Source organism: Anas platyrhynchos, chromosome 12 (genome assembly GCF_047663525.1).
Source record: "Anas platyrhynchos isolate ZD024472 breed Pekin duck chromosome 12, IASCAAS_PekinDuck_T2T, whole genome shotgun sequence".
NCBI classification, from domain to species: domain Eukaryota; kingdom Metazoa; phylum Chordata; class Aves; order Anseriformes; family Anatidae; genus Anas; species Anas platyrhynchos.
In genome coordinates this window covers 1,473,883-1,498,941 of record NC_092598.1, presented here as the reverse complement: position 1 = coordinate 1,498,941, position 25,059 = coordinate 1,473,883, and the positions used below count along the sequence as shown (strand labels likewise).

At 53.9% G+C, this 25,059-nt stretch overlaps 2 protein-coding genes and 1 long non-coding RNA gene across 3 annotated transcripts in view; 1 reads left to right on the top strand and 2 right to left on the bottom strand.

The window, feature by feature from the left end:
- Positions 1-10,244, bottom strand: part of ANKRD11 (ankyrin repeat domain containing 11) — a 112,442-nt gene extending 102,198 nt beyond the window's left edge. The window contains exon 1 of the mRNA XM_072043799.1: positions 9,952-10,244. The gene's annotated coding sequence lies outside the window, so the exon portion shown is untranslated. The remainder of the gene's footprint in view (positions 1-9,951) is intronic.
- A 747-nt stretch (positions 10,245-10,991) lies between these two features.
- LOC110352371 (uncharacterized) lies at positions 10,992-15,302 on the bottom strand. The gene is made up of 2 exons (XR_003499847.3): positions 15,025-15,302; positions 10,992-14,808 (listed from the first exon to the last, which is right to left on the bottom strand). It is a non-coding gene; the product is annotated as an uncharacterized lncRNA (long non-coding RNA).
- An 87-nt stretch (positions 15,303-15,389) lies between these two features.
- SPG7 (SPG7 matrix AAA peptidase subunit, paraplegin) overlaps positions 15,390-25,059 on the top strand; it is a 31,723-nt gene continuing 22,053 nt past the window's right edge. Inside the window, exons 1-5 of the mRNA XM_027466410.3 lie at positions 15,390-15,648; positions 16,900-17,002; positions 18,374-18,463; positions 22,974-23,224; positions 24,228-24,367. Coding sequence (XP_027322211.2) covers positions 15,538-15,648; positions 16,900-17,002; positions 18,374-18,463; positions 22,974-23,224; positions 24,228-24,367 — 695 coding nt within the window. The 5' untranslated portion in view covers positions 15,390-15,537. The remainder of the gene's footprint in view (positions 15,649-16,899; positions 17,003-18,373; positions 18,464-22,973; positions 23,225-24,227; positions 24,368-25,059) is intronic.

Here is a 25,059-nt window from a genome sequence, read left to right as displayed (position 1 = left end):
ACTTGTTTATACGCCATTACAGAAAAATGCTCAGTTTCTTCATACTGCATTACAGAACAAAATGTTACTCAATTCTTTCCGTAAAGCACCAAGAACCGACTGTGAGCCCATATGCATCCGAGCGCATCCACGTGCTGGGATAATCTGCCGTTACGTAAGGGACAATTGGCGCCTGCCCACGAAGGGGAGGAAGGAAAGGGCCACTGTACAAATCTTCCTTAAGACCTAAATCCCAACCGAACATGCATTTGGGGGAATCTGATTCCGGAGGCAAGCGAAATTGATGTCCCCAAGTCACCATTTCGGGGTTCGGCCATGGGAGCGGCAAGCAAAAGGAACTCCCAGGTGGCTGATCCCCTCTCCTTTAGCTCATCCCAGTAAGCAAAAATGAATCGTGAGCAGAACAGCGAGCTCCATTTGAGCCAATCCCAATGCCACCAAGAGGCCAGGCAGAGTCCAGAGGAACAGCAACTGCAGCATGGGACAGACACAAGGAGGCCAAACGGAGGGGTGCAGAACCCAAACCCCAAAACAGCCAAATTAAGTCTGAGTCTGCCCCATTTATCCATGCTTGGCCAAAGCGTGTGTCCCTGCAGGCAGGGCTAAATGCTCAGGGATGACCCTGCAGGCTGAGCTCCCCGTCCTTCCCCATGGGCGTGGGATGGAACAGTGCGTGCCTGCGGGGCTGCAGCCAGCAGAAGGGGACACGTTGTTACCAGGAGCCCATCTTTACGCACAGTAAGGCTAACAAATATCTCCTCATGGCGTTTCAATGCTGAAGGGCTGAAGCTGAACCGGGTGCCACAGAAAGCACATCGCCAGCCAGGCTGTGACAGCAAACAAAATGAAAATTGAAAATGAAGCCTAGCTGATGAGAGAGCAGCAAATATCAGTTCAGGTCTTCTGAACACCCAGGCAGTCCTCACAACAAAACTTCTGCGGCACAGAGCAGCCCCCTGGGTCGCTCCGAATTTGGGGCCGAGGCACCCCAGGCACCTTGCAGCTCACCCACACCAAGCGCCTCCTGCACGTAACCGCGGGTCCTTGGGCGCGAGGAGCAGAGGTCCATTATACAGGCACCGCATAACCCAGCTCCTGGCAGTCGGCACTGCCACATCGGCCTGCGTTTCTATAGCAACCGGGGAGGAAAATATAAAGCAAATTACGGTTAAATGAAAATTATTCTCCATGACAATATATGTTAATGCAGGGAGATTTGCAAAGCCATTCTGGATAAGAGTGTTTACATTCACACATGTGTTTACAGAAATAAATAAAGGGGAGATGTAACAGCTAATGGATCTCCCGGAGACGGGGATCGCAGCCAGCCCTTTTTTTTCAGGTTTTCACGTATTTAGAATAAAATCCTTGCCACTAACAAAGCGAGCCACCTTAATGCAGGTATGTGCGCACTTGGACACGGTGCAGGTCCTGAGAGCAGCAGTTTTCCAGCAGATAGAACTGCCTCCGAGCGTGGCGATCCTTCCGTTCCCGGGCTGCAAACAAAGGGCGCGTTTGTGCCTCCTCATCCCAGGAGAGGAGGTTTGAAACGAGCGGCTAAACCCCTCGGAATATTTATAGAGATCTGACTGGGACTGGAATAGTGACTTGTTTTAATCAGCTCTAACTTCCTGACGGAGCGCTGAAGGGGGTTTTATACCCCAGGATTCGCAGCGCTCGCACCCTGCCGCGGTTCAAAGGCAGCCCAGGGCACGGGAGCGCGCTGCCAGCCCTCGGTTTTCAGCATTAAGGCTTAGAAAGGTGACCCCACGCTCCTCCACAGCCCTTCTTGCCGGGGAACCTATCTGAGACTTTGGGCATCTTCTGAAGCATGAGCAAAGTTCACTGGCAGCCGTTTATTTGTTTTTTAATTCCCTTGGCTCATGCCCAAAGAAGAGACCAAGGAAGGCAACCAGGCTACGGACTGGCGCACGGTGTCCCCCACGCCACGGGGACGGCTCGGGGCTCTGCACTGGGACAAAGCCCTGGGGGGCAGGCAGACACCAGGTCCTCGGGGACAGGCAGAGGAACACGAGGTGCTGCTCGAACCGTGCAGCAAGCTGGGACCATGGCAGGCAGCGTCCCCTGCATGGGCACGTCCGACCTCGCTCCACGCGCGCTGCCTCTGACCTCGGAGCCTGTCTCCTGCCTCCACCTCCAGCACAATGCCTGAATCATGAGGATCATAACTTTTTATGACGGTGGGAAAACTGCAATATTCTCCGCGAGCTCGCTCCACCCTGCGCATAAAACTGCTCAGAGGTTCAGCCATAAAGCAAACTCCCTCCTTTGAAGTCCGGCTCCGGGCCCCGTGCGGATCATGACGCTGATGCAAAGCGAGGCAGCGCGTTAACGTTTCACACAGCCACGCCGGGGGAGCAGCGCCTTCATCACTCGCTGCCACTGCTGACAGCACTGAGGCAGGTCAGGAAGTAGCCGGGTAAGGAGAAGCCTTCCAGGTGAGCTTGGTGACCCACAGACCCCGCACACAGCCAGGTGTATTCCGGCCATGCTCTGCTCACCCCGAGGACCATTTGGTGCAGAGCCCACGGCAGCATTATTGCTCTCCTTTCGGCTCATTCAGCCGCTGATCCCAGCCCAGACACGCTGCCCAGCACAGCAAGGCACGCAGCTCTCCCCACACACCGCAGAGAACAGCCGCCAGCCTCAGCCCAGAGAAATCTGCAGCTCACAGCACAGCAGCAGTTGCTAGGCTCCTCCGCAAGCCTCCGGTAGCTGCTATCGCTGCGTCCCTACCCAAGCTCCTTTCTGCAGCAGCAGAGGGGCTGAACGTTGCTTTCACAGAACTTTAAAGCAGGCCACACATCTGCCCCAGCACGTGGTTGCATCCTGCACCCGTTATGTGCACGAGCAGCGAGCCTGCAGGGTGCTGAGCCCCCCAGGCCACCAGCACCATCAGGCCAGGCACCACAGCCCCGTGCAGAGCAGCCTTTGCCCCTTGCTGTGCACGGCAGCAGCCCCCCCAGTCCCCCAGACCCCTCTCCCCTCACCCCCTGGGCTGCCCACCCCACTTTGGAGCCGTTTCCTCCCACCACGCCAAGGCCCAGCCCAGATCTCGACAGGGAGACGGCGACGCGCGATGAGCTCAGAGAAGCAGAAAGGCAGGAAGAGGAGCGAGGAGACATCAAAAGGCAGACTGGCTAAAATTAGAGCCGAGGGCTCTGGCTGAGGAGGGCCAGAGGAGGCAGCGCAGCAGCTCTGAGAGGAGATCCCAGGAGAGGGAGAGGCAGAAGGGAGATGGCGAGGGAAGCAGGAGAAGCCAGCAGAAGGAACAGGCTGCAGAAGTACATTCAGCATTTTAAGACTCTAACCCATGGCTTTTGAACCAACCAGCACTGCTCAGCACGCCTGGAAAAAGCCACAGGGCTGCCTTCTTCCCCAACCCCTCCTCCCTTGCATGAGGGAGGGCTGAAAGGCAACTCGGCTCACCACACAACACGTTTAACACCCCAGCACCAGCACTAATCACAGGGAAGGCACTTGAATTCAGCCATCCCCCACAACAGAACAGCTCGGGCAGCGCAGGGCACCCCAGGCCCGGGCAGAAGAGCAGAGCAGCAGGGGCCAGGAGATCTCTGTGCAGCCCCCAGGAGCCTCCAGAAAGGAAGGAAAGAGGAGACACAGCAGCTCTCAGCTGCCCTCCTCCTCCCAGCCTGTTCTCGGATGTCCTTTCTGAGCAGGCAGGACAAGCAGCCGCACGAGCTGGAGTCAAAGGCGAGCCTCCAAGGCGCGCAGGGTTTACATTTCCAAACCCAGCTCGCGCCTTTGGCTCTGGGCCTGCCGACACACAACGGGGCAAGACGGGTCCTCACGCACCCTGCACCCACCCCATGACACCAACCAGGGCACCAAATGGCACGGTGGCATTTCCACAGCTATATGCACCAGCAGGATGTGCTCCCCCAGAGCACCCCGCACACCAGCAGCAGGACTGGGAAGGGGCAGCCCCATCACCACATCCCAGATCCTGCAGCACTCACTGCTGTGAGTGATCCCACACACCTGGGATCCATCAGCAGCAGCCACCAGCTCACAGAGCAGAGGGCAGACCGAGGGGTTAAAGTCCAGCAGGGAATTCCTGCTCCTTGTAGGACCCCCATGCCAGCGGGACATCGGGGCCGCAGCCCCCGGGACCCCACCTCGCCACCTCCCCCCGGCTCCAGCCGGCCTGCAGAAAGGCAGCGAGCGCCGCGGGGCTCCTGGCACAGCTTGTTTACACAGAGCAGGTCACAGGATAGGCTGGAAGGTGCAAGCAGGATATGGTTTTTACGGCTCTGAACTCCTGCCCAGATAAGCTGATAAGGCTGGGTGCACTGCTCACCCGGGGGCAGGGGGCACCTTCGTGTCTGCTCTGCTGAAGGCGAAGATGGACCACGGACTGCAATTAAGGAATTTAGCATTGATAGCAACGTCTCCATTCACCTCGTTTTCCTTCAGAGCCATTCTATGGTGTTTTTTTTTTTCTAATAGTGCTCCTGACTGCACTCTCACTTCCCTGGGAGGTGCCCCAAGCAGCACAGCACCGCCAGCACCCAGCCCCGTGCTGCGCAGGGGTGGCAGCTCCCCAGCACCCGCTGCTTCCAAATCGGGGCTCTTGTTTTTGAGGGTAACACCTCCATACCTTGCCATGCTTGTGACACAACATTAACAGCTTCACATTGTTGTTGGGGAGCTGATTTTGGGCCCCCACACAGCTGCTGGTCTCCCCGAGTTCCTCCAGCACTGCTCTCCAGGCAGGGACACACACAGAACTTGTCTTGGACAAGGCAAAGCCAACGCAGGAGGAGAGCAGAGGCCTCCTCGCTGCTCACACCTAACAAAAACATCAGCTTCCTCCCAACCTTGTGGAAACAAGGCTGCGTTCACACACGCTGGCAATTCCTCGACCCTTCCCTTTCCATGCTCTTCTCCAGGCTCTGGTCACCGCACAAGGAGCGGGCACCGTGTCTCACGCAGCACGGCAGACGCCTCAACGCTCCCACAAGGTGTCTGATGCCATCAGCTTGGGTTTACCAGCACTGAGCTGGTGCACAACCCGTAGCCCATTTGTAGTTTTACAAAGCTAAGTTTTGTTTTCTTCAAGTCTGCGTGGAGATTTGGGGCAGATAAATAATTCAGCGCAGGAACGCCAGCACCGCACGCGTCCATATGGCCAGGCGACGCAGACGGCACGGCGCACTCCATCACCACCCCGACAGCGCCTTCAACCCTGACCCAGAAAAACACCGCTGGCTTCTGGCTACCCCAGCCAGTTGCTTGTGCTGGGGCAGGGTCTCTCCTCCACAGAAAACGGTTTCGGCCTCTGTCAGCAACAGCAGAACCACGAGGAGCACAAGAGCTCATCCACATGGCGATGGAATCCCACAGCCCCACTCTGGGGCCACCCCACAGCTCCCTGCACCCAACCACTCAGCTCACGGGGCACCCACGATCGAGGGGAAGCCCCCAACAGACCCAAACGGGCCCTCGAACAGGACTGCTTCCTTTGCTGACCCCAATTATTCCCCCAGTTTATTAAAGAACTCACACACGCAGGAACGTTAACACCCCGAAGAGCCGTATAAACACAGCGAGTCCGAGGGCAGCGCTATAAACAGAGCTAATGGAACGCGGCGACTGGAAATGGATCCTGAGAGCTGCCAGATCAAAGCGCCATCCTTCTCCTGGAAGGGCTGCGCTGCCCTTGGAGCCACGGCGCTAATGCCGTCTATAAAAATATTTTGCTGAAATAAGGGAAGAAACAGCAGCGTTTCATCTGGCCAAAGGTGCGAGGCTTTTATGGGATTAGCCATTCCACACGCGGCATCAAAATTAGAGCAGATTTTTGAAAGCCCTCAGCCCGGCTGACGGAGGCTACGCAGCGCGGCGCGTGCGCCCGCCTTCTCCACACACGCTGCATGCCGAACAGATTTTTCGCTGCTCTTAGCATTTAAGCTCCTTTTTGCTTTTATTTTTCAGGCACTCGCGAAGGATTACAAATTGGCATCACCTACAACGAGTCACAGACGAAGCCAGCACCGCCGCCCAGACTCCAGCAAATTAAGCTGCTGAAGAAACCACCCCACAGCACCCGTCCTCACGTGGGAAAGGCAGAAAATCGCAGGTGCAGAGGGGCGCAGAGAGGCAGCCTCCGGCCTACGGGCACCAAACGCTTCCTACCCCGCGTCACAGCAGGGCACCGGGACAGCGCCGAGCTCAAGCGGGCTTTATTGAGGCTGTAGCTGCACAAACCCGCAGTGTTCGGGGCACTGCCATTGCGGAGAGCTGGCCACAAGGCTCCCCTTTCACGTTCACGCGAGTATTTTCTTCTCACGGCGCATCAGCGGCATACAAATTACATAAGACTTGGCTGGGAAGCGAAGGGCTTCGTGCCCTCGGCGAAGGCAGCTCCTCGCCTCTCATCTCTCTCGCAGGGAAGAGAAAATATTTAAAGGCCGCATACAAATCATTCCTGCCAAGCGTCGTGCAGACTGTTTAAATTAGACGGGGTAAAAATACACGCAAGTTTATCACGAAACACCGAGACCTTCGCCATGGAGACATCGCTTTCTCCCGGCAGCCTTCTCCAACGGAGACGCGCGCAGCTCCCGGTCACGGCGGAGGCAGCAGACACAGCTCCCTGCCGGGGCAACGCGATGAGAAGAGGCACCAAAAGGCACCAGGGAAATGCTCCCAGGTATCGTTTACCCGGCCCCGCTGCGAAGCGCCAGTACCTGCCCCTACTTGCCGCGGGCCTCCCCGCGTGAAGCCTTCACGGCAGGGCAGGGTTGCGGTGCGAGCGCAGACTGCCGAGCCGGAAATTCAGGTACTCGAGATGTGGGGCCAGCCTCGCAAGAAAGCTGCCACTCGTTAATTTCATGAAACATAATTAAGCAGCTCTGGTCCTGCCAACCGCCTGCCTCTCCTTGCAGGAGGAGTTGAGCGAGCCACCACGAGGCCGGCCCAGCCGCCACTCACGCCGCCCCCGACGTTTCCCCCAAGGCCGCTGAGGGCAGCAGGCGCCCTTTCGAAATAAATACCGCCATTTCCTCCCGGAGACTCAGTGCTCTTCCTCCTCCTCCTCTTACTCACAGCGAGGATCCGCACCATGGCGTGAGACCCCAGGAAGCAGCCACCCTGCTCCCGTCCCCTCGCCCGAGCCACCTCCTCATTACAGGGCAGGGCTTTCCCCTAACGTCCCAAAAAAGCAAGAGGGTGAAAAACTGGTAGTGCTTCAAACATGTGTCCGAAAGCCACAACACCCAGACAAAGAGCGCGGATTAAACGCCGCCAAGATAGACTTGTCAGGAACCTGGCTTTGAAGTATCTGCAGGAAACGCTGTCATCGCGCAGCCATGTTACAATTACACAGTTAAAATAATCAGCGCCAGTTGTAGGCAGCCCATCTGGTTCACCCGGAGCGCTGCTGGTGCAGTATTGATTAACACGACCGGTCTGCACTGACCCCAGAGAAATACATTTGTCTGCTCTGCTGAGCAGAGAGCGCGCCGCACGGCACCGCGATACGCTCCGCTTTGTTCCACGGCGTTGGTGGGGGGGGGGGGTTTAGTCAATTAAAACAAAAGTAGAAATGAAATAAGCTTAACGGGTCGACTGCCACACAGGAAGGAAGAACCGAAGCCCAGCACTTTGATCAAGGGGGTTTTGTTTGGGGTTTTTTTTTGGTGATCTTTTTTTGGCTTGAGTGTTCTTCCCCCCCCAGCCCAATCCCCATGTTGGACAGCCCATACGTTTAACCCTGAGAAAACGCTGTTACAACGTCGTAAAACCAAAAAAGCAGCACATAAAAAAAAATCAATTCACCCTGAGCCACATTTTCATGAAATGGAGACGGGGACAAGAGTTCACTTCTACGAGCAGCGCTGAATGGCAGAACCAGTTGGGGAACGCTTCGCTCCACACCTCCAGCTCCCAGCCTGGAGGGCCAGGTTCACAGCCACCACGGAGAGGAGGCACAAGCACACACACAGCTGGGAACGCAGCGAGTCGGGGGCAGAAACCACAGGGCTCACATGCCAGCCACGCTCTAACAGCGCTCGCTGCAGAGGCGACCCAGGCTTTGCGAGCCGGAGCCTCGCCGCGCACCCAGACGGGGCTGGGGGTGATGCAAGCCCCAGCCAGCCCGACGGCACGGGCTCGCAGCAAACTTCGCTGAAACCCAGCAAAGATGCGCCCTGGCAAGTCCCAAACCTCCTGAGCTCTCCTAGAGGCAAGTCCCAAACCTCCCCGGTTCTCCCAGCACCTGGCAGGGAGGAGGCACGCAGCAGCCATGTGCTGGAAGAGCCGAGCCCCCAGTTTGGGGATGGAGGCACAGAGAGAGCCCCGAGCGTGTGCCCACGTGCAGGGACCACCCCACGGGGCTGGGGGCAGCACCAACGCTCCCCCCCCCGGCTCACAGAAGCCCCCGTGGAGCTCGGTCCCAATTCCACACCACGGTTTCCCAGCCCTTGTGCTGGGCACCACCATGGGCTGGGGAATTGCTCCAGGAGGCACCCTGAACGTGCTGCTGAAGCCGTGCTGTGCGAGCGCCAACTTTTCCTTTTTAAGTTAATCAAGGCAAATATTTAGCTCCTGGTGGAGCACGCACAAAAGAGCGCACCGAGGCCGTCCAAAAGCGTGCGGGAGTGAATCGCCCTCCCCATGGAGCACTGCTCCCCCCACCCCAAAAAAATAAAAATAAAAACAAGGCCAGAATTGTGATTACATAAAGCCCTTCGGTCTTGGGAAGGGACCAGAAGAAGGCCAAAATCGCACAGCTCCGGGCTCCTTCCATTTGCCCCCAGCTCAGCGCCCCGAGGAGCCGTGCTGGGGGGCTTGGGGGGGGGCTGGAGCTCCCCCAGCCCTGCCTGGAATTCGCTCCCCCGGCGCTGAGAGAGCACTTTGTGCGGGGAGCCGGCCGGGGGGAGGATCCCAGCCCTGCAACCGGAGAGCAAAACACACCCGGGGGCCGCCGGGCCGAGCCAATCCTCACACATGCGGCCCCCGGAGCCTCCGCGGGGAGGGAGGGGAGAACGGGAGAGGGATGGGGGGGGGGGGGGGGACCCGGGCCCGGCCCCACCGCGGGGCAGCTGCTAGGGGCGGCGGCGGCACCGGGGAGGTGGGGGGGGGGGGGGGGGGGGGTGAGGGTTAGGGCCGGGGGGCACAAAGGCTGGATGAAGCTAGTGGGTGGGTAAATAAATACATAAGTAGATAGATAATTAAATAAATAATAAAAATAGCTAATTAAATAAATAATGCAATAGATAAATAAATAAATGCCCGGGCCCGGCCGGCTGGCGGCGGCTCAACCCGGGGTTGCACGCACACGCGCGGGGCTCTGACGCCTCCCCGGGCTGATGAAATGGGAAGCGGAAATTACCGAGAGGGGCGGCCCGGGGCATTGTTTTTCCCCCCCCCCACCCCCCAACGCCCCCTCCCCCGTTTCTCCTCCCGGTGCTGCCCCCACCCCCCCCCACCGCAGCACGACGCCCCCCGGGGGCACGGGTGGAGGAAGGGGGGGGGGGGGGGGGGGGGGCAGGGAACGGCCGCGGCTCCCGGCCCCGAGCAGCCCCCGGTGGCGGCCCCCTCCCGGTAACCCCCGGGATCACCGGGGACCCCCCCGGCCTACCGATGAGCCCCCCCCCACCCGGTACCGGTAACCCCCGGTATCACCGGGGATCCCCCTCGTGTTATCGGTAACCCCCCCGGATCACCGATAACCCCCTGTATTATCGATAACCCCCCCCCCATTACCGATAACCGCCCGTTATTACCGATAACCCCCCGGTATTACCGACACCCCCCACACACCACCGGGCACCCCCCGCTCTCACCGGAGACCCCCCCAATCACCCCCTCCCCCCTTCCCAACCCCCCCCTCACCCCTTAACCCCCCCCTTAACCCCTTAAACCCCCCCCTCGGTTCCCTTTTCCCCCCCCCCCGCCCCTTACCGGCTCTCAGCGGCCTGAGGGCAGCCCGGCGCGGGGGGGAGCGCGGCCTGGCGGCGGCTCCGCCGGCCCGGCCGCATAGAGGAGAGAGCAAGAGGCGGCTGAAAGGGGTGCAGGGGGGCGGCGGGGGGCTAATGCTGTGGCGGGGGGGGGCAGCAGAGGCCGCACGTCCCGGTGGCGGTGCCGGTGGCGGTGCCGGCCCCGCGCTCCATGGCCCCGCTGCGCTCCGCTCGGCCCGGCCCCGCTCGCAGCGCTGCCGCCCGCTCGAGCCGCTGGCTGAGACGCCGCCGCTCATTGGCCCGCCGCGTCGCCGCCGCCCATTGGCCGAGCCGCGCGCGCCCGACGTCAGCGCGTCCGAGCAGGGAGAGGGGGGGAAAGGGGGAGGGAGGGGCGCAGCGCGGCCGCCATTGGCTGACGTGGCTCGGCGGAGGCGGTGCTGATTGGTTGGGAGCTGTGAGTGACAGGCGGGGGGGAGGGACCGGGGGGGCAGCGCCGTGAGGTGGCGGCGCCTCAGGGCCCCCCCCCCCCTGCGCCCCGTGTGGTGGTGTGAGGGGGATTCGCCCTCAGCGCCGTTTATCAGTGCCCAGAAATCACAAAAATCCCAATTTTTGATCCAAAACATAAAGGTTTTGGGGCTTTTTGGGCTCTCGTTTCCCTTTGTCAGCCTCCCTCTCGGTGGGTTTCTCGTCACGCCTCACGCAAAGCACTGCAAACAACCTCCCTGCGGCCTCCGAGCTCAAAACTGAGGGGAATTGGGATTTTCACTTCCCCAATATTGGTGCTGCCTTTGGGCGGCCGCAGCTGGAGCCTTCCCTGCGCCCTCCTGACCTGCAGCGCGGGAAGGGCCTCTGCAGGGCCCCTTCCTCATGGTTCTGCTCCTTGCGGCTTATTTGTGATATTTATGAGGGAAATAAAAGCCTGTAGTTAGTTGTGGGGTGCTTTCAGCCTTCCGTTCCCAACAGCAAAGCGATGCAGCACCTGTATGGAAGGCATCTGTGCTACCGTGGGTGCAGCTCTCTGCTGATTCAGCACCTACCAGAATGGGAAAAGATGGGCTTTTATTTTTAATAGGTCATACAAGTGATTGAGGACTACTACGGTCAAACATCGGGGTAAATCCTGCGTGAGCAGTCAAGCGCCAACATCAAAGAGGCCAAGAGAAAAAGCTTCGGGAGCACGTTGATTAGAAGAGCCCTCACTTTAAGCTTGGCTCGTGGTTTCGTTGATGTCACCTATTAGCACTCAGCAGAGAGATGGGCTTGGCAAACGAGACAGCGTTTGGGAGGCCGGCGAGGAGTCCTGCTGCTGCTCCCGGCAGCACAGCTCCGACCTCCCAACCTCCACTTGCCACCCCAGGTTTCCTCAATAAAACGGCCTCGTGCCCGTGTGGCTGGCAAGGGGGAGCGCCAGGCCTCCTGCGTCCCCAGCCGAGGAAGATTTCCGAGGGCGGCGGTCCCCTGCTGCTGGGTAAATGCCTCGTATTGATGGTCTGGGCGTGAACTCGTGCCGCTCTGCTCTAATTGCTGTTTTTATGATTCCTAATGACAGGCTTCAGGCTTCCAGCTTGCCGCTGGATTTGAGCAGCACGGAGTGACGGCTGCTTGCATGCAGCTTCCTGAGCGGTCCGTGGGGCTTGGAGCTGACTTCAGGCACCCCCTGCACACCGATGGATGCCTGGCCTGAGCTCTGCGTGCTTCAGCAGCTCTCTGGGAGCATTCCCGTGGAGCAGTCTGCTCCTTCGTGGCCTCCAACAGCTCTGGTTCCTACCGAGCTAGTCCCCTCTTCCTGCTCTTCTCCTGCAAGCTCAGCGAGGTGCCCATGTCCCTGTCACAGCCTCGGACCTTGCCTGTCCTAGAGCTTCCCAAGCCCCAACGGGCAGCTGTCCTGACGCTGCTGCCGTACTGCTGATTCCCTCTGATCCCCTGCCTGTCGCCATCTGTCACCTACCTGTCTAAAACTGCCTGCTCCTCAGCAGTGACTCACAGCCACGAGCCTGTGCCCCAGCAGTGTGTCCCGGCCAGGCTTGAAGCCCGTGGCTGCCTGACGGGATGGGGTGCCTTCCTTGCCCCCAGTGGAATTTCGGGCCCCATGTTGCTCCACGTGCAACGAGAGCAATTTCACTTCTTTTAAAAGTCTGAGTTTACCCTCTGGTTGCTTCAGCTCTGCATTTAATCCCTTGATTCATTATTGATGTGACGGCTGTGGATGGCGCAGTGGATACCTGACTCCAGGTATCCGTTCGCTCTGCTTGCAAAGTGCTGTGAGATGAGTCCAAGCTAAGAGGGGGGGGGTGGCACCCTGCAAGGAGCTCCCCGAGATTCAGGTGGCAAGAACATCTCATGGGGAGTGTGAAAATAGGAGATGTGAGTTCTCAAACAGCAGGGCTGAGGGCTGTGCTGGCTGCAGAACCTGATTCCTCTTTGCCTGAAGAACACCCGGCTGGGGCTGCTAATGCTGCTTCCTGTCCCTAACCTGCTCAGGGGATAAAGCAGGGATTTCAGGCTCCAATCCCGCACCTTCCCCCAGTAGTAAATACACGTAGCATTACCGGGTGATGTCATGGCTGGAGCACGTCCCAGTGAGGCCAAGCCTGGATCAGGTTAGATCTGTCTGCTCAGAGCCTTGGCTTGCTCCCAGCGGAGCATATTGCCAGGCCGGGGCTGGTGACTGAAGCCACCTTCCCCAAGGTCACCTCTCGCACACGCAGGGAGGACAGCGCTCGCCTTCCCCTATGCTGCCCAGCCCGAGCCGCCCACGCACGGACTCGCAGGGCAGCCACAGTGGCTGCTGGCCGCAAAACTCCTCGCCTCTCCCTCCTGGCACTGCTTCGTGTTGGCACAAGTGAGGCACGGACCCCAGCACCCCCTTTCCTGGTGGCTCATCATCTGCTCGCCTCGGAGGCACAGTGTGAGAGGAGGAATGGGAATTGTGTCACCTGCCGCGACGTGGTGTGTCTGTAAATAACCCATCCTGGCAGATCGGTCACATCCAGGCCGGAGTCTTCTGGCTCAGAGGGTCCCAGCAAGAGCCCCGCAGCCCTCAAATGCTGTTTGTGGCAGGCAGCGAGCCCACCAGGCTCAGCCTGTGCTGGAGCTTGGGTCCATCCAGCTTCCAGCGCTCTGCACCATTCAGTGGGTGTGGGTTTGCTCCCCTGAAGCTGCAGCAGAACTGTAAGGCAGGCAGGGTGAGGCACATTTGGGTCCCCGTTGGGTCAGCCTGGTAGAAGGCAGTGGAGCCCTGTCTAAGCAAACTGCACTGCGTCGCTTCCAGTTGGGCTCCAAGTCTATTTAAGTGATGCAACTCCTTTAAAAATAGAGCGTGCTTAATTAGCAACAGGTCTAATCGCAGAATCGGCGGAGGCAGTGTGACACGCCTTGAGGGAAGCTGAGGTGCGGGAGGTGCAGGGCGCTGCGACCCCAGTGCTGGGGCCCTCGGCCTCTTGGTTCCTGGTGCACTTCACTGCGGTCGCACTGTGCCCGCACTGGAAATCCCGTGCCTGTCGCCTCTGTAGGCACAGCCTGAGCTAGAGGGAGCCTCCCCCCTCAGTCAGCATTTCCAGAGGAACCATTTCCTCCTCCAAATGTAGCTGGAGTGTAAAATACCTCCCACCACGGGTCCCTCTGCGTGCTGGGTGAGGACGTGACGCTTGTCTCTGCGAGCGAAGGACAGTGCTGGCGAGGGTTGGCGTGGCTTGCACGGGGCCGGTGTTTGTGCTCAACTCGAGCTATGACCGGCCCGTAGAGATTAATTGCAACCAGTTTAATTTTGTGTCTGTAAATTAAGCTGTTTGACGATTAAGCCAGTGATACAGAGAGACTTCCAGGAGCGAGGAGGACATTAACATGCTAATAGACCTTGCTGGTAGAAGGTTTGCTTAGATACATCCCAGGGGGCAGATGACAATTAACATCCTAAGAGACTCTTCTAGAAAGAGGATGCTAATTCAGACCTGCTGGGAAGGGAGAGATCCTTCTTACAGATAATTATTTATTATTATTTTATGTAGCCCTGCAACTTCCCTTTCAAGAACACCTGAGATACGTTAGGACAGGTGAGCTGGGAGAACCAACCACACCGACAGTCACTAAAGTTGTCCTGGAGCCACCAGAGGGGAAGGAGAAATACCTGCAGAAACCATCCTGGTCAGAAAAACAGGAGAAGGAAGAAATGTGACTTGAGTTCTTGAAAGGGAGTAAAATGGCACGTCAAAGGAAGAGGGCAGGAGGCTAGAGATAGACCTGCAGGCCTGGCAAAGGGAACGTACATGGGAGCAGGGCAAGAAGGGTGTAACTGTGGCAGGAGGGAGGGGATGTTTGGGAGGAGACAGTTTACTCCGAACGTTGTCATAACAGAGCAGGAGGGCACCACGGTGCAGTGAGGGCTGTTCAGGGCCAAACTCCTGGCATGAGCACAGAGCAGGAGGGCCCAGGCAGGGCTTGTGGGGCAGAAGCAATGGAAAGCTCACCCTGGCCGGGTCAGGCAGATGGGCACGGTTGGACAGAAGCTGGCAAAGGGGCTTGGTAAAGCCTGTCCTCGGGGAGCTGCAGCTCCTGAAGGACTTGTGTTGATTTATGGATTAAACCAGCTCCTAGGCCACCCTTAGCATACGCTCCTGGGGAAAGCCATGGATCTGCGTTCGCTGGGCAGGTGCAGGGGGAGCTCTGCAGGCTGCCATGTGCCCACAGGCTGAAAAATCTGGAGGCTCCGCACCTGAACTTGCTACCCTGGAAGCTTGAGCAAAAGATTGCCCCTAAGATCTTCCACCTTACCGCTTTTACTGGTGTTCTGGGTGAGCCAGGGGGAGGGCTTCTCACAGTCTTGACTGGCACAGCATTGTGCGCAAATCTTGCATTTTTGACCCTGAAGTGGAAGGAAGGCGGAATCATTAGAAACGTGAGGAGACAAATTGTTCAGGCTGTGCTCTGAAATGCCTTCCTGCTCACACTTTGGTTTCGGTGTAAGGCATGAGGAGATTTTTGTACCACCACCAGGACCGCCTGCCTGCACTGCCCAGCGGTGCCAGGAGCTGCCCCACGCACCTTGGGGGCTCCTCCTCAGCAAACAGAGCCAGCTCACCTGCCCGACAACCGGCTGGAAACACGCTCTGAATATTTAGATCTATTCCAACGCTAAACACATCCGAGCTCGTCCCACTTGGAGGATCCCTGGCGGTGCCTCAGGCGCTGCCTCAGGCGCGGCCGCCTCCCCCCCGCTCCCCTCGGAGACCGCACCGTGAGCCCCAGCAGGGCCGTGCAGGGCCGTTCTCCCTCAGCAGCGCCTGCTGAGGCCGGGCACAACCCGGTTCCCCTCAGCGTCCCCCGGGCAGGGCTCCCGGTGCCCTCCATCCCCGGGCCGGTACCGGCCGCCCCCCCCCTCCCCCCTCACACCCGGCGCCATGATGGGGGCGGAGCCAAGCTGCGGCCGCCATCTTGCGGCATGGCAGCCCCGCCGCTGCCCGCCCGCCTCCAAGATGGCCGCCCGGCCTTCACCGCCCGCTTCCGGCCCCGCTGAGGCCTCCTCCCGGTAGCCGGGCGCTCCCCTCAGCGAGCCCCCGGTGGAGCGGGGCCGGGCTGGGCCCGGGGCCGGGCCATGGCGCTGCTGCGGTTGCTGCTGCTCCGGGGGCGCTGCGCCTGGCCGCGGCCCGCCCCGCCGCCAGCCCCGGCTTGGGCACGGCCTCGGCCGCAGCCCCGGGGCCTGCAGGTAACGGGAGGGCGGCGGCGGAGGGGCCGGGGGGGGGGGCTCGGTGGGCCCCCGGTGCCGTGTGGCGGGTGAGGCGTTAGCAGCGTGCAGGAGGGGCCGGTGCGGCCTGAGGGCGCCGGGGCTGGCCCCGCCGAGGCTTCTTTCCCCCGCCCCGGTCCCGGTACTGGCCCCGGTTCCCTCCCCCCCCCCACAGCACCCGGGGGGCCTCAGGGCCCGCTCCCAGCCCAGCCCCCCGCGGCTGTGGGGCCGTCCCGCACCCCCCCACTGCGGCTCGGTGCCCTAAATGCGCTTCCCACCCTGCTGCTGGGCACCGCGGGTGGGTTCTCCCTGCCTCGCTGTGCTGCTGGTGGTGCAAACAAACGCTCTGAAATCGTGCAGAAGGGAAGGGTCCTGCTTAAAGCAGGCCTGCAGCGTGATTTAACTCTGTTTTGTGCCTCAGTGTAGTGAACGGGTACAGGCAGAGCAAGGAGGTGAAGGAAGAACGGTTCTGAGACCGCCCTGAAGCATGCCAAGGGTTTCTACCACCACAGCTCTGTCATTGCTGTTCTGTTCCAAAAAGTACTGATCCCGGGAGGCTGCCCTCTCAGGCAGACACAACCAGTTGTGCTGCTGACTACCAGAGGGAAAAATAGAGGGATTTCGGCCTGGTCAGTGCTCCTGTCCAGCTTGCTGCACAGAAATTTGCCTCTGTGCATGAGAGGGACAGCGAGACAGGGAGCCCCATTTGAGAAGGGGAAGATGTGTTCAGTGAGGGTATTAGTTCCTATCGATTCTCAGATGCTAAGGAATTGCCCTTAAACGTGGCTATAAGCTGTAGGATTGCTGCTGAATGACCATGGGGAAAACAGCTGTGTTATCCTCACCCCTGTGCAGCAGGGTTACAGAGCAGTAGTTGTTCACATTCCCTGCTGTGGGAGGGTTTGTTTGCATTCTAGGAGTTGATTTCTAGCATATCTTTAGAGCGAGGAGCAGCAGTACAGCGAGGAAAAAGATTCCAAGCATTTTGAATATATGTTTCTATTTATACGTGTGCTTACTTTAAACTGGGTTATAAACAACCCAGTCACATGGAAAGTTCACAGCACACAATCAGGAATAATATTTGGGGCTTACACCTGCTGGTCCTGCAACTTCACCACAATATTTTGATGTTTTGGAATTTCTGCCTCATGGGATACAGAAACAAGAAGCAGTCACAGAACTTTAACAATAGTTGTCTTTTTTTTTTTCCTCCTTTATCTCCCTCTTCAGAGCCTTCTGTCACAAACACTTTCCCCCACATCTCAAGGTCTCAGTGGAATCCTACTGAAACAACAAATAATTCGAGATCCAGTCAGGCTTTGGAATCTCTTAGGTGAGTCCCAAAGAGCAACTCAGATGAGAAACTCAGGTCTTACTTAGTAAGAGTGTTGACTTTTGCTTACTTTTAATTCCTGAAACTGAAATAAAACTGTCCTGTTCTTGGCTTTGGGAGCAGAGTGCTGTTTTCAGGGGTTCTAGGTTTTTTGGTGGCAGAGATGAGCAACGGCATCTTTCCACAAGGAGCTCGGTGTGATTAAGTAAGCACTTGAGTCATTAGATCTAAAAGCTAATTTAAAAACAGCAGACTTCAAACTAGAGAGTCTTCCTGTGCCTCATTAGCAAAGCCGAAGAAGAAAATGTCATTCACCTTAGGCAGAAATCAAATCATGGAACCTTGCTAAAAGCCTCGCATTGGAGCAGGTTAGAAGTGTATGTTATGAGCAGTTATCTGAATTCCTGGAGCAAGAGTACAAAGCTGTAAAACAAAGGCAATTATTCTTCTCCCTCTCCTCTTCAAATTGGGAAGGCAGCTTTGCTGATGCTTTTGAAATTTGAACAAAAGTGGTCCTGGCTATTGTGACTGCCGTGGGCCTGGTGAGCTCGAGCTGCTTTACCTTGAAGAGTTTCAGTGGTTTTTTTTTGGGGGGAAGAGGGGATAATTTATTTTGTTTTGCCCCCTTTTTAAAAATAAAAATAAAAGAAAAAATACATGCATAATCTTTTAAATGGCTATGAATCCTCTGGTAGAAATAGCAGCTGACAAGCAGTCCAGCTTCCTGGCTTGCTACTTTCCAGAGCCTTCATGAAACGCCATGAGAAATAGAAGCTACAGTCCTTAAGTCAGTTGCTTTGCTTCTGAAATTTTTGTATTTTCCTGGTAAAAAAGCCTTCCCTTAATTGTTTTGTAGCAACTACCGTGGGTTTTTCTGTTTGCAGCCATCCTTCTTTGGCTTTTATGAGAGTATCCTAACAGTGTTACTGAGAACCCTGCACTGAAGTCCAGCAGATAATTTCCTTTAGTGTGCATTTATGGCTCTAGCGTGAGGCTGTTCTTTGCTGACCCCACCAGTGTTAACTTTGGTTATGCCTTGGGGAATGTGTAAATGTGTCAGTACTGAAGGAATTCCTCCAAATGATTTTTTTGCTGTATTAAAACAATGTCTGAGCAAACTCATATTTTGATTGGATTGTCGAGAAGTATATATCATATAAGGAAGCTGAAGGGGTCTGTCCCTCCCAGTACTCCTTCTTGTGAGGCTGTTTAATTTCCATGGCACACCAACGAAGCTGTGCGCTTGGGTGGGTGTGGAACCGAGGTTTTTGTGGGGTGGGAGCTCATGTGGATCTCTGCCATCCTTGGTCCACCTCTCTCACTGCCACCTGAGGTCTTTGATGGTAACTGCTGCACTCTGCTTGCCTGCAGGTAGCACTTACTATTTTAGTACTTCAAGCTCTCGAGGGAGTAACCAGAAGAATGGAGGATTCAAGAAGAAATCTCCAAAGGAGGATGAGGGTACGTATGTGCCAAAAACGTATTTAATGGCATGAATCTTGTGTGTGTGTGTGTGGGACACGGGTGGAGAGCGTGGAAGATCAGCCTCAATGCCCATCTCTGGGTACTGCAAACTCCTTGTAACTTACCGACTGTACGAGCCCATGGCTATGAACAAGTTGGAAGGGGGATTTTTGTCTTAGCTGATGGTAGAATAAAGCTTAATCAGGCCATGAAACTGATTCTCTTTATGTGCTGCTTTGCATCCTGTGCAAATAATTTCATTGTCTTCTGCTTTAATTTTGCCATTGTACAAAGGGGAATGGTATTTACTGAGTTTTGGTTTGGGGGTTTTGGTATAGAGCACTGGCTTCATTAAGAACTAAATGTTAATACGAATTGAAGCTGGAAGCTGTTTATTTCTTATTTCGTTTACCTTCTTGGTGGAAGTGTTGCTTCTAGTGGTTTACAGAGCTCAAGTTTAAAAATAGATTCTTAAAGAGTTCTTAGCTGTGTTAATAAGGGCACTTGCTCAGAAATTTTATTAAGTTGGTCTTCCTAGACACTGGTTTTTGGTGGTTCTTTTTTTTTTTTTTAATATCTTGCACTGTCTAAACCCCAGGCATCCCAACATACAGAACTTGAATTTTCTCTCTCTACATGTGTTCTGATACCTGGGGAGTTACGTGGTGTGCCAGATGCTGCTAAGTCAGTGGCCACTCCATACCTTAAGCTTGTTGGGGGAAGGGGAGAGAGGAATTCCAGGGTGCTAAAAAGGAGCAGGGACATGAAGGAGAACATCTGCTGTGTACGAGACAGAAACCTTGCGTAACTTCTGACAGGCCAGTGTTTTGATCCTTGTATCTTCTACCAGTAGGTTTTCATCAAAGATTTTTCAAATTTGAGCTGATTTGTGGGTGTCCCTGCAAGTCTTAGTATTGTCAGCAACATTTTGCTATTTGTAGATTGACAACAGCTGCATTCCATTTTAAAAGTGTAATTTGATTCTTCCTTTCCACTTCTGTAAGGAAAATTCTTTGCTCATTCGTGAGTACATTTCTTTCCCTGCAGTCTCCCAAGAACTGAAGTGTGTGCAGAGTTTCTAGGATCTGGGTTAGGCGTGTTTTCAGGCTCTGTGGTGCAGATTTCGAGCTGTGAAATCCCCCAGCTGAGGCCATGTCTTGCATCTACTGGCCTGGGGATTTTTTTTTTTTTTAAGAAAGGAGTCAGAAGTGCTCCGGATGAAGGCCTCATTCTTCTGTCTTGTCAGTGATACCAGAAGCATAACAAAGACCTAAACGTTTTATTCATTTTATGGCACTTGTTGATGCTTGCAGGGGCTGGTGATGATTCGAGAGGCTTTGCATGGATATCTGCTGCTTTCTGGACTTCTGAGTGAGGGCTGAGCTGGAGGGCTCCAGACCTTTGCAGTTAGCATCACGCTGCTTTTGTAGATTGTGATAAACTCTTACCTTGGTGCATCTGATCTGGATGCGAGCGCAGGTATCGCTGAGTCCTCGCTGAGGAAGCTGGAGCTCAGAGGCTGGGGTGCTTGTGGTCTGCGAGACCACACAGGGTGATTGTGAGCACAGTGCCTTGAGGTATTGTAGCTGTTAAAATTAGTAAACAGTAACATGCTGTGTTCTGCGGCCTCTTTTCTCCGGTGATTAATGGATAGCTTGACTTTGGGAGGTGGAATGCTACCCCATGTCTCCGGGGGAATGCTCATCTCTGCAGTAATTATTAAAAAGAACTCTTCAAACTGTCAGTGCAGCCCTTGCAAGATTTTAATCAGAGAGTTCAGATTTGGGGTTAATGGCAAATCATTGCTTCATGGAGGCTTTTGGAGACTAAAGAGCTGGAAGTATTCCCACAGCTGTTGCTCGCAAGTGTCACATCCAGTTCCTGGTTCTCATTTACTGAGTGTTGTGGGGTGGCTTATGGTGCAATATGAATGTTGTACTGTAAAGGCGGTCATATTTTACATAAACTTAGGATTAGATTAATTTTGTCCTTAATTAAATGCAGGGTGGAAGAAAGCTTTGTGTTGTCTTCGAGCTTTCTAGAAATTTCTGAAATTATTCAGCTGTAGGTTAAAGATCTGAGACAAGTGTCCCAGACACTGCTTGTCTCGAGCTATCTAATGGCTAGCTTTTACCCCGTGGTGATCTCTCTTTGTGATAACGTCCTCAGTGAGTGCGTGCTTTACAACATACTACATGCACGCTGACATTGTCTGAAATTTAACACAAAGAAGTGCTTTAGCAATAGTTCAGTCAGATCTCCAAGCAAGGAACTTGCATAGCAGGAGCTGGACACTTTCTTTAAGTCAGAACTCCTTTTTCTAGTCGTTCCTTTTTCCTATCAACTTATTCAGAACTTGCTCAGTAGTTAAGGATAATGCTCAAGCTAAGGCCTCTACAATACTATATTTAAATTTTCTTAATAAAACTACTGGATGTTAGCCTGCAGTTTTGTGACGGATTGCTTTGTTCTAATGAGGCTGGATCTAGCAGATAACGCGGGAGTGAGGAGATGGCATCAGAGAACAAAGTGGATGGGCTGGACGCAGCGTCTGAGCTTGTCACTGTGTTTTGAAATTGCGACCTTATCTGAAAAGCTGCATTGTTTCTATTTAGGAACAAGCCTTTCCTGTTAAATGTGGAGCAGAGCAAGGAAACGAGTGAAAAATGACGCTGTGTATCTGAAGGACAGAGTACTTTTTTTAGCATCTGACTGGGTCATATGTTTGTCCCTCGGTTTTGTTGCAGTGTGTGTAAGGGTCTAATTGGTGGTTAGTGATAAATGCTGGTGTCAGAACTCTTGTTATGAATTCGCAAATAAATCTAATCTGGGCTGCAGCAGGCAGAGGCACTAGCAGTCCAGTGGTACGGAATTAATTTATTTCTGGGGGTAGAATAGTATTTATGTATGCCATCTTGCTGTTGATGTTAAATTGTATATCAAGAAGGAGCAGTAAATTATATATTGAGAAGTTCCACATAGAACTGGAAAGAGGAAGATATTCGTTGTCAGCTTAACAACTCGACTGCTCGCTGGCAGCTGACGTTGAACTGTGCCACCACAGAATTCAGAATTTGCCTATGCAGTACAAAAAATGTTGGGAGCCGGAAAGAAAAGGTTTGGTGGCAAATACTGCAAACCAACCGTCCCTTTTTCTCGTGTCACCACTTCCTATGTCACTGGTACAGTAAAGGTGGGAAAGCACTTCTAGTATGTAGTGCTGATACAGATCCTTAACGTGGACGAGTTATCAAGCCCGTTTAAATATTAAGGTGGTTACGTAGCAGGGGAGAAAACGTGCAACAAACAATGAGATTGCTGTGCAGTATATTTTGATTCAGAGGTAAGCTGCATTCCCCTCTTCCTGTGTGGTGTTTGATTTGTTGCAAGCGCTGATTCTCTCTGAGGCAGTGGAGCTTTGTTGGTCTCGTGGTGCAGAGCGCCAGCAGATCAGGAGTTCACCAGGAAGCAATTATCCCTCAGCACTGTGCTACATGATTTAACAGTGAAACTAAGACTGGTTTTACTCACTCCTAATATTCTTTTCAGTGGATACGTTAGCAACAGCCCAAGGACTAGGCAGCGTAGAGGCGTGTTAATTAGAACTGGGCTGTAGTCATACTTGAGTGATTTTTTTAGCAGCAAAGGTCTGGTGGCTTTATTATTTTATCCATCCATGTTAGGCCAGGCAAGTGGGTCCTTCATTTTCGAGCAGAATGGTACTTGGGGTCACTGCAATGGGGGCAGTGGGCTACGACCATCTGAAGTCTCCAGGAGCACAGTCGGACTGCCCCGAGACACAGAACGCTGGTCAGAGCTTTTCAGAATGTCAGAGATGGGTTTTGGCCTTTGTGCATGACAAATTCTGGAAGTAAGGGACTTTCTTTGGCTCGCCAATGCTTCAGTTCCTCCTCTTACTGAAGCACCACTTAAAATGAAGAGGCAATCCTCCGTTACCTCTGTAACGTGCGTATGCAGTGCCTCCCCGCGTGGCTTTTGGGGCTTTGGGGAGCAGCTGAGTGTAAATGTGGTACAACAGCCTCGATTGGAAAAGCAGCAACGTGATGCAAGCAGATGATTGCTGGCTATCAGGATGCAAAATGTGTCTCCTTCCAGGCAACCACTAGGCTTCCATGTGACTGCTCGTGCTTTCATAACCAGGCTTTTGCCCTGCTGCTGTTCCGTATGCACAGCTGGGGCCCTGTGGCTTGACAGTCAGAAGCCAGGAAGGCCTGGAAGTGAAACGTAACCCAGAAAACCAACTCCCTTGTGTAACCTTGGGCAAGTCACACAGCCTCCTGTTACCTTTGTGAGCCAAGCTAGAAAATGGCCTGTGCAGAGTGAGTCAGGTCCTGCCCCTGAGTATAGTGCCTCCAGAGAACCATGCGACAGAAGCGTTAAAGGTTCCCTGGTGTTAGTCTTTGTCACTCATGTGTCCCTTCTTTTGGTCAGAAAGCTGTGCAGTTACGTGCTCATGTCTCTTTTCCCGATCTTCTTTCTTTTTTAGAGGAAGAGAAACGGAGGAGAAGGGAGAATCAGATGCACCTTGAACGCTTGCGGGCACTCCTCATCATAACGTTAATAGTGCTGATGTTTCGATTCACCGTCAGCGAGAACAGAGAAGGGACCAACATTTCCTGGAATTATTTCATCAATGAGATGCTGTCAAAGGGGGAGGTCCAGAGAATCGAAGTGGTTCCAGAAAGTGATATTGTAGAAATCTATCTGCACCCAGGAGGAACTCCGCATGGACAAGTCGTGAGTGGCTTTCTCTGGTTGGAGTCGATGATCTTAGATTATACTGTTGGAAAGAATTGAATTAATGAATTATATGTTCAGTAAAACTCTAGCTGGTAAACTTGCTTTTCATTAATTTTACTTCCTGTTGTTTGTACTTCAGGGGGCTTTTATTACTCCTACCAGCCTGGACACTGAGATTTTTATTTTAAACTGTAAGAATAATTCATAGTGACCTGGAAGGAAACATTACGAATGTTTAAAAAGCTGGGGAAATTCAATAGTTCGTTCTTCCCAGCTCAGTCTAAAATGTCAGATGTCTAGAAGGTGGTTGTAAATTCTTAATTCTAGATCCAGTTTTAAAAATTGTCTCCTGTTTGGATTTTAGCTTCAATTGCTCTGTCAAGTTCCATCAGACTTCCTTCTTAAATCTTCCAAAATGGGGAAAAAAAGCAAAGTTTGATCACATGCTTGCTTTATTTCCAAGAGTTGCCACCAAGAATCATTACCAACTAGCCTCAGAGATTAAAATATTGTTCTTGGGTACATCCCATTTAGTTCATCGATTTATGATCCATTTTGCAAACTGCTGGATGAAATTAATTTCTGAGAGGGATACAGAAACATTATCCAGAAGGCCTCCTGCCCAGTGATGTAGTTTTCCAGATGTATTGTAAAACTTTGACTGGACCCAAGCTATCATTACAATTAGGTTTATAATACTAACCTCATCCTCCAGTCTGCCTACAAAGTCATTGCATCTCCTTGTTTCTAGAGAGCTGAGACTCAGTTCTTGGCTTTTACGCTTTCAATAAGGTGCCAGAAAGCCATGAGGTGCTCCTGACTTGATTTGGAGGCCCAGTGTAAGTTACCTGCTCATGAGTTCATTGCTGTAGCCAACAAAGGATGTAACAATGCTAACTTTTATCTGACTTCTCCATTTCGCACACCTCTTCTGCTCATTGTTGGGTCTTTACACCACACTTACGATTTCTTTTTGCTGCTTTTGATTGCATGTCCCCAGAACGTTACCCTGCTGTACACAATGCGGGTGGCAAACATTGACAAATTTGAAGAGAAGCTGAGAGCTGCGGAGGATGAGCTGAATATTGATGAGAAGGAGAGAATCCCTGTTTCCTACAAACACCCTGGCTTTTATGGAAAGTATGATATAAACTCGTGCTTACTGTTGATCTTATGTTGGCAACAGCATCCTTCACTTGAAGAGCAAAGTTCCTTCCAGCTACATGTTATGTAAATGCAGAACAAAAAGAAGTGCTCCCTGTTTTGGAGCACTTAGGCTGTCTTTGAAAAATGCTCTAGATGTGCCTTAGCGGCTCAGACATGAGGGTTTCAAGATGTCTGGAACTGCAGCACATAGTGGACCAAAATACTTGGGGTCAGTGTCAGCAGGTCTGAGCAAAGTCTGTCAGTTGCTGCTGTCCTTGCAATAATCCATTATTCAAGTGCAACGTGAGATAGAAATCCTGACTCAACAAGTGTGATGTTGTGCCCTGGTTTGTGGAGAATGCCGGCGGTGCAGTAAGCCGTCCCCTGTTAGAATGCTTCAAGGAAGGCCTGTGGTGGTGGTTCAGGCTGTAAAAATAAACACCTAATTCTGGCCTGTTTCTCCAGCAGCTGTAGATCAGAGGACAGCCTGTGCTGGTGCTCGCTCCAGCTGTGAGCCACATACTGAGCAGAGCAGCTTTGATGCTAAGATAGAAAATCTCACTGAGGGAGGAGTACTCCTATTAAATTTGCAGCCCTTTTCTGTTACCTGAAAGGATCTTGGGATCCTTTGCTTTTAAAAATAATAATTAAAATGTCAGTGCTCAAAGGTTTTAATTCTGAAATAA